Genomic DNA, 17,056 nt, shown 5'->3' on the forward strand with positions numbered 1-17,056 from the left:
GGGTGACCACCGTGCTGTGAACTGTGCCCCAGAAAATGGTGTGTGTGGCCTCTGGCCCAGTTTCAGACGCTGTGGCATGTGGGGCATGTCCCAGGAAGGGCGTCCTGCTGCTGCTCAGTTGAGGAAACGAGAACTCGGCAAGAGGGTGGGCTCCAAGGTTTGGGGTCCTCGGCATGCACAGAGGAGGGGAGGCCCGTCCCAGCTGCGGTTTCCTCCATGTGCTGGGCGTGGGTGCCCCGGAACACCCTGTGCTCCATGGGACGGTGGGTGGAGGCGCCTTTCTTGGCCCCATCCTGGGAGGAAATGTGTGACCTAGAGCACCGTGTCTTTGAGCTTTCTATGTTTTGATAACTTATTTTGGAGTCTGCTTACGTAACTTTAAGTAAATTTATCTTAACATTTTACAATCTGATTAAAAATAATCATATGTATATAAAAATTGTACAAAGGGGCACCTGGGTGGCTCAGTCGGTTAAGCGTCCGACTTCGGCTCAGGTCATGATCTTGTGGTCTGTGAGTTCGAGCCCTGCGTCGGGCTCTGTGCTGTCAGTTCAGAGCCTGGAGCCTGCTACGGATTCTGTGTCTCCCTCTCTCTCTGACCCTCCCCCGTTCATGCTCTGTCTCTCTGTCTCAAAAATAAATAAAAATGTTAAACAAATTTTTTTTTTTAAAAATTGTACACAATCAAATCTACTTTTTATTGCTATTTATATGGAATCAAAGTCCTTAGATGCAAAAAGGCAGAGGGGAGATTTGTGTTTGATATTCATAGTCCTTCTGTTGTTTCTTTTGATTTTTTTTTTTTTTTTTTTGCCCAAGGCTATTTCTAGGTATGTTTTCCTGGAAGATAATTTCTAGGATGATAGTTGCACATTTGGGTAATTGCTGCTTCATTTTTCTTGAATCCTACCTGGAATGTCTTCTCAGACCGCGTGCATGTAACGGTGCTCGTCTGGCTAAACAGACCGGAGGGTGTGAAGTGCACGGTGAGGTGCTCGTGACGGGCGCTCGCGTCCCGGGGCGGCCCTGGCACACACATGCACGGTGGGGGCTGAGGCTGGCCCCTCTTGTCCTGCCTTCCGGTCACTCGGTGTGCTGGCTTTTAGCTTTGTTCTTTGTTGTGTCAGTGGTTGATCGTCGTTGTCGTCCTGGTCGGCCATTCCTGTTTTGGGCAAACGCGTGGTGCTTGTCTGCGGCAGACACCTGCCCGGTGTGGGAAGCTGCCGTGTCCGCGCCGTGCGGCTGGGGGTGTCAGGCTGCTGGAGCGCGGGAGGCCCTGGCCGCGGGCGCGCTCCCCACGGCAACCTGCAGCCGATGCGTCCCTCGAGGGTGTGGGCCGTGGCCTCTGGCCTTCCCCTGCCTGTCCTACGGCGTCAGGCGTCAGGTGCTGGGAAGCGGTTCTGCCCTAGCGAGACACCAGTGCTGGGGGCGGGGACCCATGGTCACTCCGTCTTCTCTGAGAACAGATGTTCACTTGTTTCCACTTTTCATACTTTCTAAACACCAGGGTGAGCTATCCGCGTGCTTTATGGCAGCATCGTTGTTGGTTTTAGATTAGTAAATTGGGACTTTCGGAGTATCTTTCGAAAATCTCATTTATGGCGACTTCTAAAAAAACTTATATTGTCTGAATTGCAAATTAAACATTTTTTTAGTTTTTTTCTATCATATTTTCCTGTTAGTTTAAGAGTTTTTGTTTTTGTTTTTTTAGTAGGGGGCACGAGAGTAGGGAGGGGGCAGAGGGAGGGAGAGAGAAGAGAATCCCAAGCAGGCTCCACGTTCAGCGTAGAGCCTGACGTGGGGCTCCATCCCACGACCCCGGGATCATGACCTGAGCTGAAATCAAGAATCAGATGCTTAACCCACTGAGCCACCTAGGTGCCCCTAAGAGGCTTATAAAAAATTAGTTCATTTATAACATTAATCAGATTCTCATATTTTTTAAAGCCCTGTACATGACTATAACACATAGTACTTTATTTTCTGTTTAAATAGTTTATGTGTCTTAATAAGTGAACTCTTCCCCAAGTACTTGAAATACATGAATCTGGTAAATTTAACAGCTAAATATGCTAAAATTTTAGCTCGTTTAAACATTCTAATACTCTTACCATGTATCTTAAAATTCTCTCATATTTTACATCAAAAATCACATGAGCAGTATTATTAAATTACTCATTTTCAAATGGAACCAGAAGGATAATCTGTTATGTACTTCAGATTACTTTGTACAGTGCAGATATTTTAGATAATTAAACGTATGTTGGTTATCCCTAAAATTAACACAGAAGTAACCCTGGGCTTGGTTTCCTTTGTCATCCTGGTTCTTGATTCTGAAACTGAGCGACTTAAGGCTCCCTGCGCCCCAGGTTCTCCTCCCCAGGGTGGGATGTCGGGCGCTACCTTCTGGCCCGAAGGTGAGGCGGTCTCATGTCCGTGGTCCCTGTGGCCAGCAGACCCCAGGCCTCTCCGTGCCTTCCGGTACCCACTTTCATCTCTGCCTGTCATTTGGGGGCAGCTTTTTAAAAAACGTGTCCACCGACTTCTATTTTCCTTCTAAACACGTGCTTTCTGACCAGGTGGCTTTAGGTTGGGCTGGGGAGCCGGCAGGCGTGCTGCTGCCGAAAAGCCGTGCGTGCCGCCCCCTGGCCCCGTGCTCACAGTCTTTGTTTCCTGTGCCCAGTTGTTCCCGTGATCCTGAAGGCGCTGACCTATGAGGAGAAGCGGGGCTCCTGCAGTGTAGGTACCAACGTCAGGGACGCCGCCTGCTACGTGTGCTGGGCCTTCGCACGTGCCTATGAGCCCCGGGAGCTGCAGCCCTTCGTGGCCGCCATCTCCAGGTAAAGTCCGCAGCGGGGTCGGATGCGCCCTGAGGTTGTCCCTGGGATCACGTCCTCCCGACAGCAGTGTGCATGGGAAGCAGCTGACGTGGCCCCTTTCCCACAAGAAATAGGTATTAATGAGCAGATAATATGACTTTAAGGGTGGTCTGTAGAAAAGAAACAGCTAGAGTGGAATTCCTTTTTTGTGGGTAAACAGTTCAAGCCGGAAGTGTTTAGGAGGAATGTTCTAGAGGCTTTGGCCTCTGGCTAGCAGATCCTTAGATGAAGGGGATCAGTGTGAAAGAAGTGCAGGTGGGGAGCACGTGAGTCGGTCAGGCGGTTTGTCTGTCTGAGTGTCTGTGCTGTGAGAAATTCTGTCACCTTGGCCAGAGTTCCTGGAAATGCTCAGGAGAGCTGGAGAAGGAAGCTGCTTTTGTTGAGGAGGCTGTGTTTTGTACCGCCTTAAGTTGCTAGTTTTTATGGACTTGCGCTTGCAATTCACCTGAGGCAACACTTACCAGCATCGTCAGTACCTTTGAAATGAAAATCAACACTCTTCAGGACAGGTTTGTGAGGTAGAAAAATAGATTTCTCTGGTTTCCTAGTGAAAGAATGGAGGCCAGCAGGCTCGTGGCCCCACCAGAACGCTCCCTGGACTGTGGCACCTCCGGGCTATTGGCCCTCTGACTTGGCCGTGAGAGCCCAGCCGAGCCCACCCTGCCCCCACCCTGCCCCCACCCCCACCCCCTCCGCCCCCCAACCAGGCCATCTGGACACCTGTGACGTCATGCCCCACTTTTAGGCTCTGATATTTTGTTGCTTGGGAAAAGTGCAAAACAAGTGTTGTTCCCAGTAGAGTGAGTTTTTAATTTAATTTTTGTACTCTGATTTGTTACTCTGTTTTTTGGACTGAAATCAGTTCCTTTCATTTGAAGAATGTCTGGTCTCTACTTCTTGTGGCTTAAGTGGCCAGGGGAGGGCCTCTGAGCTCGGTGGCAGCCTCAGTGTTAGTCATGCACAAAATCCTTACCTGACAGCTTTTACTAGCAAACAGATTTCAGGATGGTGCTCAGGTCACAGGTCGTGGCAGCTGCCTCGACCTGGGGAGGTGGGGGTGGGGGGCGTGCTACCCCCAAAGTCTGTGCGCGAGACCCTTCAGGGTCCTGGAGGCCAGGTCCTCCTCCTCAGGTGTCCCTGGGCACCCGCGGGAGCTGCCAGTCCACTTGGCACGCAGCATGCTCAGAGGGCAGCCAGGGCCTCGGCTCCTGTGGCTCCTCTGTGTGGGAGCAGAGGGCTTGGGGACTGGAGTGTCCCTCCCATCTTACTGGTGTCCCATGTCCCCAGGATTTGAGGGCTGAGAGAGGGGCCTCAGGCCTGTTTACCACCGGAGACACATGGCTGAGGCCTCTATCACTCAATCTTGACTCTCACATCAAAGCAAAGCCTCCAGAGGAACCTGAGGATTGTGATCCTGGCTCAAGGAGATAAAGTGTTTCCGAGGAAGTCATAAAGAGGCCTGGCTCTCCCTAGCCGTGTCCACTTGGGGCGGTGTGGGGCGCAGCCAGAGGGCAGTGGTCTGGCGAGACGCTGTCCTGCAGAGGAGCTGGCCCAGGGGGCAGAAGAAGGCAGCGTGTGCCACGTCCCTCACTCGTCCATGGCTGTGGCTGCTGGTTACCCTCGGGAGCAACGAGGGCCAGGCTGCCCCAGGGAGACTGCCAGATCCTGGGCCCTACCTGCGGCCCTTTCCCCCTCTCGCTGCCTCTGCACTTGCCCTCCACTGTGCTGTAAACCGGCTTGAGGGAAGTCCCTGCCTGCTTTCTTGTCTTGCCTCTCAACTCTTTGGAAGTTGCTTCTGTAACTAGAGAATGAAGGCAGAAAACGTGCTTACTGTTGACGTCAGTCACAGGACGATGCCGTGAGGTGTGGGTAGGGGCTATGGTTCTTCCCGTTCCATTGAGGATGAGCAAGGGACAGTGCTCAGGACACTCAGCCAGAGTCTCCCAGCAGACAGGTACTGGGGCAGGCCCAGCTCTGCATGAGGACACCGCCTGCCTCTGTGCTGAGAAGCCCGGACAGCCTGCTGTGCAGCAGACGCGACACGCGGCGCTTCAGGGGAATCCGGCTCTTCACACGGTCGTTCCCATTTCACAGTGCAAATGACCCCAACACACTTGCTTTTCAGTTTGACATTTGTCTGAGAGCCTCAAGCTTCACAGGAATCTGTGCCCCTCCTTTCTCCAGGGACCCTCTTTGGTCCAGCTTGATAGGAGAAGTGGGGCCCAAGGATGAAAGGTCGCCAGAGGAAATGGGATCGGAGTGAGACTTCGCTCACCTGGACAGCAGGAGCCCTGCGTGTGCAGAGCCGCACAGAAGGGAGAGCGGCCATCATTCACACTGTTCTGTACTTTGAGGACAGCTTCTTTCGGTACCTCAGGGTCGCAACCCTAATGTCCCCACTGATGTGTGCGGGCTCAGGGTTCCTCCCCAGAGCTCTGGGCTTTCAGGAGGGAGGGTTTTAGGGAGGGAGGCTCTGGGCTTTCTGCATTTTCAGAGCTTACTGTCACACCCCGATCTCAGTGTGACTATCAAAGTGAAGTATCAATGAATGGAGAGACTTGCTGGTAAATGTTAAGCCTGGCCTTAGCATGACATGGGTGTGGAAGTCGGGGGTTGGCTTGAGTGTGTGGGTCCCAGGCATAACCAGGTCATAGGCCCTTGGACCTTTGGACCAGCCTGCGCAATAACCGGTAAGCTCCCTTCTCTGGAGCGTGCTTCCTGCACAACGTGGGGCTGAGTTTTTGGAGGCCGAGGGGCACCAGCACATCTTACTGCAGGGTCACCACCATTATCCAGAGAAGCAAAGACAGACTTGGGGCCCAGGGAGCTGGCTGTGTACTTTGAGAGGATCCTGACTTCTTGACTCACTTCTTGGTGTGTGGCCCTTGGCAAGAGGTCTTCCAAGGGACCGGCGACCACCGGGTTAGTCCGCCTGGGTTGGACTGCCCTCGGAGTGAGCATGCCTTTGCAGACTGCTTATGGCAGAGAGGGTGGGGCTGAGCCCGCTCCTTGGGGGTCTCAGGGAGTCTTTCAGGGCCCTACCGTGTTTCTGGAACGCACAGGGAGGGTGTGGAGGTGGGCGTTCAGAACACTGACCTTTCTGAGCCAGGACTCATTTTGAGCAACTCGCTGAGCATGAGGGAGCAGAGAGCATTGACTATGGGGGACGCCAGCGTCCTTCCACGGAGATCCCCTGGGTTCCAGTGGGTCCTTCGATCTCAGGGAAATTGGCTTTCCAGACTCCTGGGCATGCCCGAGTGATTGCTGGGATCACAGCACAGAGACCAGTAGCCAGCAGGGGCGTCTGGAGACTCCTGGTTCATTGCCTTCCTAATTTCACCTAACTTACCCAGGAGTTTCTGTGAAAAAGGCCCGTCTTGTCCCCTCTCCCTGTGCCCATCCCAGGATTGGATCAGCCAGTGCCCTTTGGAGCCACGCCCGGCAGGCTCTTGGGCCAGTTTAGCAGGTTCTGAGGGAGCCTGTGCCCCAGCTCTTCCCGTCCATCTGGACTGTGGGCATCCGGGGGCGGGAGGGCGGGTGGGAGGTGAGTCATGGTGCCGGGGAGCCTGGCGGACGCTGCCCGCGCGCGCCTCCCTGCCCCAGGAGTATCGGTTGGGGTGTGGCCGTCGAGATCTGCCTCCGTTGGTTTGTAATAAGTGACCACATTTTAATTGTCAGCCTTTAAACCCATTAATCCTGGCTCATGATAAAACCATGATATCTTTAATTGTACTTTCACAAACTCCCCAGTGGATCCTGCAAAAGTAGGTAGTTGAGATCAGAACGAAATTCTGGAAATGGAATAGAAATATCTGATGAAAGGAACCGGGGTGGGAGTAACAGCAAGGAGGCAGGCCTGGGCTTGGTGCAGGTGCCCAGGGGGGTGTCACTCTGTGGCCTCACCTCCTCAGTTGGCCACGAGAGGTGGGGCTCAGCTCCGGGGTTAGCTGCTCACCTTCCTGCAGGAACATGGTTCTCTCCCTCCTGGTGAGCATACATGGACCTTCTTTGTGTTAGAAATGTCAGAGAAAGGAGGTTTTTAGGTAGATTCAATCACATTTTGAAATCGTGTTGGTCTGTTTTAAAAACTCATCTTCTCCCCTCCCTCCTTCCTGTATTTTGGGAGAGAGCGAGCAAGCACAAGTGATGGAGGGACAGAGAGAGAGGGAGAGAGAATCCCAAGCAGGCGCCACAGTGTGAGTGTAGAGCCTGACTTGGGGCTCAGTCCTATGACCCTGGGACATTGACCTGAGCCTAAATCAAGAGTTAGATGCTCAACCAACTGAGCCACCCGGGTGCCCCTAAAACCCTGTAAATCTTAAGCATTATATATAATAATTATTTTGTGGAAAAGTAAGTAGGCCTTCCTGAAAAGCCACACATAATTTGGGAACAATGAAACACAGAGTTAAAATCGTCCCAAATGGTCGTGCGTGCTCCACACCAGTAATCAGAAGCTAATTTGCAAGAAGAAGAAAAAAGGAGCCGGCTGTTGCCAGCATGTGCGTTGGTTGTCACCTTCCAGTGATTTCCTCACCTGAAACTCTTTTGTAAGCCAAGCCCCTGTTGACATCAGCGCCGTAGGGCCCTCCCTCACCAGCGCAGCCCACTCAGCCTGCGGAGCAAGCCTGGCCAGCAGCAGCGTGCAGCGTGGGCAGTGCCTGGGGATCGAGAGTCCCAGATCTCTTCCTCGAGGGCAAGATTGTCCTGAAAAATCAGGAAATGGCAAGCATTGCTCAAAGCTACGTCTTGTTCTCACTCAGCGTTTCTTAATGGCAGACTTCCAGAGGGAAGATAAACCTTTTGTTTTTCAAGAAAAGTTAAATGGCGGTTCGTGACTAGGGTGCCCTTACCTGTCCACCTGGTAAACACTCTGCCTCGCTCTGGCTCTGCTGGGACACGAAAGAGCTTTAAAAGTTTCTTGTGTTTTACCATAGTATTAACTGGTGTGAGCTTTGGTTCTCACGACTTAGAGAAGGAAGGTTCGGCCATGGGCAGGTCCTGTGTTTTACTCAGAAAGTGATGTGATTTGCGCTTTTTAGACAGTGTGGATGGATAATGAGTTATTAGCCTGGTAGCTACTTCTGTTTTGCTATAAAATATTGTACAGGCTAACAGAAATTGAGTTTGGGGTGAGATCTGCCCTTTGCTGTTCCTCCTGAAAACCAGGTGCCTGGAGCTTGGGGCAGGTGGAGGCGTGCAGCTTCCCCCTGGCGTGGACAAGAAAGAAAGTCCCTTTCTGTTTAACATAGACCATTTCTCCGTGTTGGGAAATCCTGGTGAAGTATCACTCAGGCTTCTGCAGCGATAGCAAACGGGAAGACACCAGAGACGCGTTCCAGCCCGACTGAGGCCTGGCAGGCAGTGTGCGGGGCTAGCCTGGGGCCATGCTTCATGTCCCCTTGCTGAGTGTGGAATGAGAGCTGGTGACTCACGCACTGGGCTCCGGCCCGCTGTGGAGAGGGGCCCTCAGGAGACCACAAGGACCCCGGGCCTGTGGGAGCTTCCACATTTATATTTGGCTAATATTCCCGGACCTGTGTTTGTTTGAAACATGCTGCTTTTCTAGATAAGTCAGTTTTGTTCTGAAAGTGTGAAATTAGAGTAGTTTAAAAGATTTAATCAGGGGCGCCTGGGTGGCGCAGTCGGTTAAGCGTCCGACTTCAGCCAGGTCACGATCTCACGGTCCGTGAGTTCGAGCCCTGCGTCAGGCTCTGGGCTGATGGCTCGGAGCCTGGAGCCTGTTTCCGATTCTCTGTCTCCCTCTCTCTCTGCCCCTCCCCCGTTCATGCTCTGTCTCTGTCTGTCCCATAAATAAATAAAAACGTTGAAAAAAAAAATAAATAAAAAAAAAATAAAAGATTTAATCAGATCAAAAAATATTCGGGGCTTCTGGGTGGCTCAGTTCACAAGGAAATCACTGGAGTTTGAGCCCTGCGTCGGTTCTGTGCTGACAGCTTAGAGTCTGGAGCCTGTTTGGGAGTCTGTCTCCCTCTGTCTCTGCCCCTCCCCCACTCATGTTCGGTCTGTCTCTCTCAAAAATAAATAAGTAAACATTAAAAAAAAGAACACCCAGCAATTACACTACTAGGCATTTGTCCACTGGATACAGGTGTGCTGTTTCAAAGGGACACATGCACCCCAGTGTTTATAGCAGCACTATCAAAATAGCCAAAGTATGGAAGGAGCCCAAATGTCCATCGATGGATGAATGGATAAAGAAGATGTATATACATACAATGGAGTATTACTCGGCAATCAAAAAGAATGAAATCTTGCCATTTGTAGCTGTGTGGATGGAACTGGAGGGTATTATGCTAAGTGAAATTAGAGAAAGACAAAAATCGTATGACTTCACTCATAGGACTTCAAGAGACAAAACAGGTGAGCATAAGGGAAGGGAAACAACAAGAATATAAAAACAGGGAGGGGGACAAAACAGAAGAGACTCATAAATATGGAGAATAAACTGAGGGTTATGGGAGGGGTTGTGGGAGGGGGGTTGGGATAAATGAGTCAGGGGCACTAAGGAATCTACTCCTGAAATCATTGTTGCACTATATGCTAACTAATTTGGATGTAAATTAAAAAAATAATAAAATAAAAAAACCAAAATATTCAGTCAGAACAGTATTAAAAACCATATACAGGTACATGCACAGTTGATTTCTTGAACTAACCTCAGAGTCTGTGTTTAAAAAGTAAAACGGTGTTGGGCTAAACGCTAAAAGCTGTGTTTTTAAGGGGCATTGCTATATTTGTCCTACTCTGTTTTGTGAAGTTTGGTTGAATGTCAATAAAGCAGGGAACATTTTCAGCCACTAACATGTGAGTACAGGAGCTAACCTGTCTCAGGGTGAGGCGGCCCAAGACCCTCGGTCAGGTTCCCCAGCCGCAGCTAATGTGGCCCCTCAGAGGCCCCTGTGTGGGAGGCCCGCTTCCTGTGACACTGCATGCTGCACTTAGTTCATTCTGCTCAGGGTTACATAGACATAGAACCTTCTGGGGCTCCCGAGGTGCATGGTCTTGACGAGCCGTAGCTCTGTGGCAAGTAAGTGCAGGAGCTGAGTGGTGTGCGCTGGGCCCTGTGTAGCTCGACTCCCAGCTAGAGCTGCTGGGGTCCCAGCGAGTCACTGGAAGCCAAGCACGGACGAGTGTGAGCACACATCTTGTTCCACAAGGCTCCCTCAGGTAACTGCGTGGCACCCCACCCTGCCGAGTGGCTGCCGCTGTAGTTGGCAGGGGAGCTGGAAGGAAGGGTGGCTAACACACATGAACCTGAAGCTGCTTCCACGGTCATCCGGAATACTGTGGCTCCGTCGCAGAACGAGCCTGAAGGCAGGCCTGCAGTGAAGCCTGTCAGCTCTTAGTGGCCTTGGTCGCGTCAAGAAGAGCTTGGTTGGAAGTGGGCTCAGCCCACCCCAAGTGGGGCCAGCGCGTCCACGGATGGGCAGGCAGGGCCCGGTGCTGTGTAAATACATGGTCACTTAGCAGTCCCCGGGTCATGGCTGGCCTATGGCGGCTGCCTCTCTGCACTCGCTCCTGTCTCCTCGGTGATCATTTAAAAGTTATAATGTAGGACAAATAGATTGTAGGACGTTTAAGAATTCAGTGTAAAATATTAATATTGAAGTATGAACTTTTGGCAGTATTGACTGGACCTAGAGTCAGGAAGTTATAAGTCTGCCTTTTTCTTGTGTCAGATGTTGGAGGAAAGCAGAAGCTCTTGGTGATTCTCTTCCTCGAAGGCGTGCCATCTTACGGATTATGAAGCAGCAGCTCTTATTAAATGTAAATGTAGTACTAAAATTTCCCCTAATTCTCAGAATATTTGTGGGATAATAGACCACACGTGTTTTTGTTGAGAACCGTGGTTAATGTAATTTTTAGTTATTGAAAGATCACACTAACACGTCTCAATCGGTTTAACGATTTCTACGATTTCATTAACAAAACCCATTATGTTGATGTAGAATTAATTAGTTAATGTTCCTACTAAATCAGGTGACTTCTCCTTAGTTGTAAGCCCAGTTATTCTTTAAAACTCATTTTGGCGATAGTTTGTGGTGAAGAGAGTTTAGAGGAGAGAGGGAGGGAGCTCTGGATTTTGCTGAAGTGACTTTCAGCTTCACCTGTGAAAGGACCTCAGACACTGAAATCTTCAGATGCTTAATTGCTTTTCAGAATTTTAATTTTAAACCAACTTGAGACTTAGAGGAGAGCTCCCAGAAGAGTAGGAACGGCTCCCATAGGCCCTGCACCACCTCCCCCCATGTTAACCCCGCTTGCGCCCACACAGGAAAATGAGTGTCCTGCCGTTTCTCATCTGCAGCCAGTGCGTGGTGCTGGCGTCACGGCTGGGCCCACCCCAGACTCAGTGTGCGAGATGCTGGTTGGTCTCCTGGTTGAGGTGCGGTCTGTCAAGCTACCGGGATCGTCTTCCTTCATGTGTGATGCATGTCGTCGGGGCTCCTGGAGATCGCATCCTACCCCGTTTCTCCCCGCTCTGGCCACCAGTGTCTGCGCCCGTCTGTGGGTCTTGCCTGTGGCAGGTGCACAGCGACTCTTGTAAAGAAAGGCATCCCCTGTCCCCTTTTTACCCACCATGTCATTTACCCTCAGGCCTATGGTTGACACTTGTCAAAGGGGCCGCTCACATGGCTCCACCTTTGGCAGTTGGAAGTGGTTCCATGTTGGCTGCTATGTCCTGTCAGTAGGACTCAGACTTTTCTCATTTTTTGGAATACTTTCTTGCTTTCTAGCATTACAGTCTGGGCAAACTTTTGTTCCCTTGCCCCAGCCCTGGAATCAGCTGTGTCCCGGGGGTTGTGTTTAGATCCAAGACCTGGACTCTGCTCACACTCCCTGATACATGAGCACCAACCAAGTGTGCCTCCGCCCGGAGTCCCCTCCGTCTGTCCCTGTGGACCCTGCAAAGCCAGGCCATCACCCTGCCGTCCTAGCTTTCTCCTGTGCCCTTTCGCTTCCTCCTCCTGGCTCTCCTCAGCCGTGTGTTTTCTCGTCTGCGTGTGGTGGCTCCAGAGTCTCCCACAGCCTGTGAGAAGCACGTCTCCTCACCTGCCCTGTCAAGGGTCATACAGCTGGCCTGTATGATGCAGGCGCATTCCCTTGGCTATTGGGGTCCCCCACTTCCTGATGGTTTCTTTTACATTTGGTGGCTTTGACAGATTTAGAGTTGGGTACCACAACTATAGTCCCAAACAGTAGTTCTGTTTTTCCCAGGTCCCCCACTCTGCCCTCCGCACTCAGCCATCTGACCCCTGGCCACCACCAGACTGGGCTTTGGGCCTTTTAATATTGCCATTTCTAGAATGTGTTCTGTCTAGACACATACGCCGTGTGGACTTTCTGCTTAGCAAAATGACGTAGCTTCATGAGTTGATGCCTCATTCATTCTTACTATGCGGGAGGATTTCATAGTTTGGGTGTGGAGGCAACTAGTCTGACTCGGGTCTCATTGGGCTTGGAAGCAAGGTGTCTTGGGGCGGGTTCCCTCTGGGGGTTCTGGGGGAGAATCCATTCCTCTCCCGGCTTCCAGAGGCTGCCGTGTTCCTTGGCTCATGGCCCTTCCTCTCCCTTCACTGTTGGTAGCTTTGGGCCACGTCCTTCTCAGGCTCTCTGCCTCCTGCTTCCATCCCCGAGGGCTTTGAGACTGCATGGGTCTGTCAGCGTGGCCTCCCTCACTAGCTGCTGTGACTGCACCTGCAGCCGTAAATGCCCCCTGCCGGCCAGCGTCACATGCTTACAGGTGCCGGGGCCAGTGCCTGGACATTTGTGCAAGGGGGCGTTAATCTGCTGTCATGCAGTATTGACAGACGTGGTGTAGCTGGAGGGGTTGGCTGGATTCAGGGGGTTGCTGTTCAGGCTGGGCTTGCTGGACGATGCGGATGTGCCAATGAAGGAGGAGGATTGAGGTACAGCAGTAGGAGCGGGGTTGGGGCAGACAGGTGGTGTGGCACTGAGGAGGCCTCCATGTATCCGAAATACCCCCTTTTAAAGGCGTTTTCTCCAGACTGACGTGAGATGGAAATTCTCGAGTCACCCTTAGAAACGGCACTGTTTCCAGTCTTGCCCCAGATCCTTTGTTTTCTGTTACTAAAGCCACACGAAGTCAGACAGGTGCTTTCTGCCTCATCAGTAACAGTTGAGTGTGGTGGCCTGAGGAAGAGGGGTTTAAATGGAGTCTGTCCAAGTGTGGTTGGGGGTGGCAGGGCCATCTGGAGGATGCTGAGTGCTCCCAATAGCTGTTCTTGGCACTAGGTCACGTTTCTGACGAGGGGCAGGGCCCCTAGGCTCCCCTGGCTGCCCGTGCACATCCCCATGGCACGTGCTCGCCGTCCATCATGGGGAGCTCTGGCCGGGTGCTCCAGGCGCTCCTGGTTCTCATCCTCTGGGTACCCCCGGAGCGGGCCGAGCGCATTCCGCCCCTGGGCCCCTGTGCATGGCAGCTCCTCTTCGTGGGAGTTTGCTGGCACTCGGATGTGTGCCCCTCATGTGGCTCTCAGGGACCCGGGGTCAGTCACCTGTGGTGCTGGGAACTTGCTGCACGTGGCACACACTGAGCAAATGAAAGAGGCTCCTGAGTCCTGCCACAGGGTCTGTGTCCTTTCGCAGACTTCCTTCTAATTAGTCCTCTTCACTCTTTTTCACAGCGCTCTGGTGATTGCCACGGTGTTTGACCGAAACATCAACTGCAGGAGAGCAGCCTCTGTGAGTGGTCTCGTCTCGTTCCTTGTCCCGGTGGCGTGGGTGGGCTCTGCTATGCAGGCCGAGTGCTCCTGGATGCTGCCTGAGTGTGGTGTCTGGGAAGCCAGGTGGTGGAGAGCAGTTGGCATTTCCTCCCGGTTTCGGGAGGCCTTTATCCTGGGAAGGGGGGCCGGGATTAAATGGCCACTCCCAGCCATGTCGACCCTCATTGGGTGGATGGGATGGTGCCTGACGACCGGACACGGCTCAGGACGGCCTGTGCTCTGGAGAAGGAGGAGAAGGTGGGCTCTGTGGCTGTGACCTGGGTTTGATGGCAGAGCAGGTGGCTTTGAGCCTCACCAGGAGCTCCTTCAAGCAGGGTCAGCTCAGCTTCACATGGTCACGCTGGGCCTGGGGCCTCGCTGGCCGTGCCTGGCGGCCCCAGCAGGGCTTCATGGGTTTGGATGCTGGGCCGGGGCCCCCCAGAGCCACCTCACCTTTGGGTGGGTTTTGTGTGCAGGAACTTTGGGCGGGCTACACGGTTGCTTCTGAAGGGCACTGACCAGGAGCCTCTGCACCGACATCTCGTGCTCCCCCCGACAGCCGGGCTGTGGCCTTGAGCTCTGCTTTGGGGGTTTCCATTGATGCTAGTAAAGGTGATGACTGCCAGGCCTGGTCCCGGGAACTCTCGCTGGCAGTGTCAGTGGCTGTGTCCTGGCTTTATACAGGGGTATCTAACTGGTGGCAAGTCACTTAGGTCAGGCTCAGACATGGGCTGGTGGAGGTGCTGAGGGACCAGAAGCAGGGCCAAGAGTACCTGGTAGCTGAGGCGACAGACTTTCTGGAGATGAGAGCCTTAGCTTCAGTTACAGACCAGCAGCTGCCCAAGCTTTTAGAGGCGAAGAATGGACATAAAGGCAGTGTTTTGAGAAAGATGTGGTTGCAGATGGCTGGGTGGGGGTGAAGCCAGGAGGGCCCTGGTGCTGGCCGAGGGTTGGTCTCTGTGTGGTTGGGGTTAGAGGGAGACCTGCAGGAGGAGTGGCCGAGCTGCGAGGTGCTGGGACTTGGGAGGGTTTTCTGTGAGCCCTGGGTGTTGTCAGAAATGGGGGTTCTCCGCTGTGGGGACACGAATGTGTTTTGTGGATGTTTGGGCTGAGGGGTTGGATTGAGGGCCCCATGCTGGGGAGAGGAGAGAGCTGCCCACCTTACCCTGGGGCCCCCGCTGTATCATGGGAAGATAGGTCTTCCCGGCTCAGAAATGGGCATGCGCCAGTGGGACAGGTAGGCGAGTTGGGAGGGCCTTGCTTGGGAGCGCTCTGCCTCCAGACGCGGAGGCCGAAGCTGACTTCAGGTGTCCTGAGTGGAGTGAATGCGTGCTTTTGGGGGGTGGGTGGTAGAGAGAGGGTGGATGGAGCATCTGTGCCCTGTGGCCTGGTCCAGATGGAGGCCACACAGGCTTATGAGAACGAGGAGGATGCAGCGTCTGCTAGAAGAAACTGAGAGATCGTCACCGTGTGGCCGCTTGTCGAAATGCACGTTTGTGATTTGAACACTCACTTCAGCAAGGTTATTACACATTGATGGAAAAAGATACTGTGGAGGAGCCTCTGACTAGTAACAGAAGACACAGGTTAGCAGGCAGGTTTGCTCAATGGCAGAACACACAGGTGCGCTCAGGCCACCTTCAGCAGGCGAGGCACTGCTGTAAACTTGGGGTTTGGGAGATCAGCACCTGCTGGGCTCGCTCCCATGTGCTCTGGGGACACGTTTTGGGATTGTTAGTGTATCACACTCAAGCTGGCATCATGCAGGCTAGAGTGGCTGGGACCCGGGGAAGTACCGGGCTTACGTGGGAGAGGACGGGGGTGGGCAGTGGCGTGGCATGGCCACTCAGGTGAGGTGCCCACGTGCACGGTTCCTGAGAGGGGCGGGGCCTGCTGCTTCTTTCCCACGAGAGGAAAGCCCAGGCCGGGCAGCCCTCGGCCACATCTCTCTTTCTGCTCTGCCATTCCCCAGGGCCTGCTATCCTGGGTCCCTGACACCACATGCTGCCCCTGGGATGTGGACCCAGTTCCTGGGTCTTTTCTTGGGGTTCCTGTAGGGCTGGCAGCTCCAAGGTGGGGATGGTCCGCGGGGCCTGCACCCACAGCTGGCTCTGTGGGCGGAAGGCATGGATGTGGTTGGACCTTCCCCTCACTCTGTGTGTGAGCTCACTTGTTGAGTCTGGGGGGCACGTGCTCCCCACGGCTCTGCACACAGGATCTCGTCCTCTGTGAGGAAGAGAAAACCTTACTGTTTCCTTTCTGGTTTTGATGCCTTTTCTTTCTTTCTTTTGTCTAAGAGGCTGGTAGGAGGGGCTGCGGTTACCCTGCCGAGCAGTGGGGGCCAGAGGGGACAACCGCCTCACTCTCAGTCTTGGGGACGTGCCAGCTCTCACTGTTGAGTGCGCTGTTTCCTCTCAGGCTCTTGTGAATGCACATCAACAGGGTGAGGAAGTCCTGCTAGTTTGTTGTGAGGTTTTGTGTTTTGTTTTGTTTTGTTTTTTAAATCATGAAAGGATGTTGGATGGTGAGATGGTTGTGTGGTTTCTGTCCTTAGTTCTCTTAATGTGATGGGCCCTCTGAATTGATTTGCAGGTATTAAACCAACCTTGTATTTCTACTTCTCTTGGTATAATCCTTTTTTATTTGCTGAATCAGCGAACTGTTGAGATTTTTGAGTCGGTATTAGTAAGGGGTATTGGTCTGTAGTTCCCAGTTGTTGGGTATTTTTGTCTGGCTTTGGAATTAAGATGATCTGGCCCCATGAAAGGAGTAGGGAGCGTTTCTTCCTCTTGTGTTTTGTAGAAGAAATTGGAAAAGATTGATGTCGCTCTGTTTGTTTCTACTGTCAGTGTTTGGTAGAAATCACCAGTGAACCCATCTGAGCCTGTTTGGTCTTCGGTTTCTTTGCAAGTATTTGAAGTCATTAATTCAGTTTGTTTAGCATGTCTGTTTTTCCTAGTGAAGGAACTTGTCTGTCCATCTGTCAGGTACAGCGACATAGCATTGGGGACAGCCCGTCTGCCACTTGTCATGGCACTTGTCATGCCACTGTCACTGTGCTCTCTGTCTCGTGTCACCAGGAGGACGGTTGGTGCCTGGCCCTGGCTCGCACATGCCCACCTGCTGGCAACGCGTGGTGGGTGCTCCACAGACCTGTGTCTCACGAATAGGTGAGCATGGCCCGTGGCACCGCTCCCTTTGGTTGGGTGATGCAGGCAGAGCGTGGGCCTCCTTCGCATGTGGGAGCTTGGCTGGTGGGTCTCCCATGACCCCTGACAGTGCCTGCCTGCATACCCCGAAATAGGCCTGGTAGAAGAGGCAATTGGCTTCCAGCCCTTAAAACTTTGTTCCAAGAGAAAGTTCGCCAGCAAAGCTGGTCTCTTCTGTGTTCACACAGTTCTGTTTCTTCTGTCTGAGCATCAGGAA

General features: G+C 52.8%; 1 protein-coding gene across 2 annotated transcripts in view; it reads left to right on the forward strand.

The window, feature by feature from the left end:
• Nucleotides 1-17,056, forward strand: part of TBCD (tubulin folding cofactor D) — a 159,807-nt gene that overhangs the window by 89,171 nt on the left and 53,580 nt on the right. For both annotated transcript variants that reach the window (XM_086688345.1, XM_025927753.2), the window contains 2 exons: nucleotides 2,684-2,840; nucleotides 13,553-13,610. In XM_086688345.1, coding sequence (XP_086544471.1) covers nucleotides 2,684-2,840; nucleotides 13,553-13,610 — 215 coding nt within the window. The remainder of the gene's footprint in view (nucleotides 1-2,683; nucleotides 2,841-13,552; nucleotides 13,611-17,056) is intronic.

This window comes from Puma concolor, chromosome E1 (assembly GCF_028749965.1).
Source record: "Puma concolor isolate L17-30 chromosome E1, mPumCon1.1.hap2, whole genome shotgun sequence".
Classification (NCBI taxonomy): domain Eukaryota; kingdom Metazoa; phylum Chordata; class Mammalia; order Carnivora; family Felidae; genus Puma; species Puma concolor.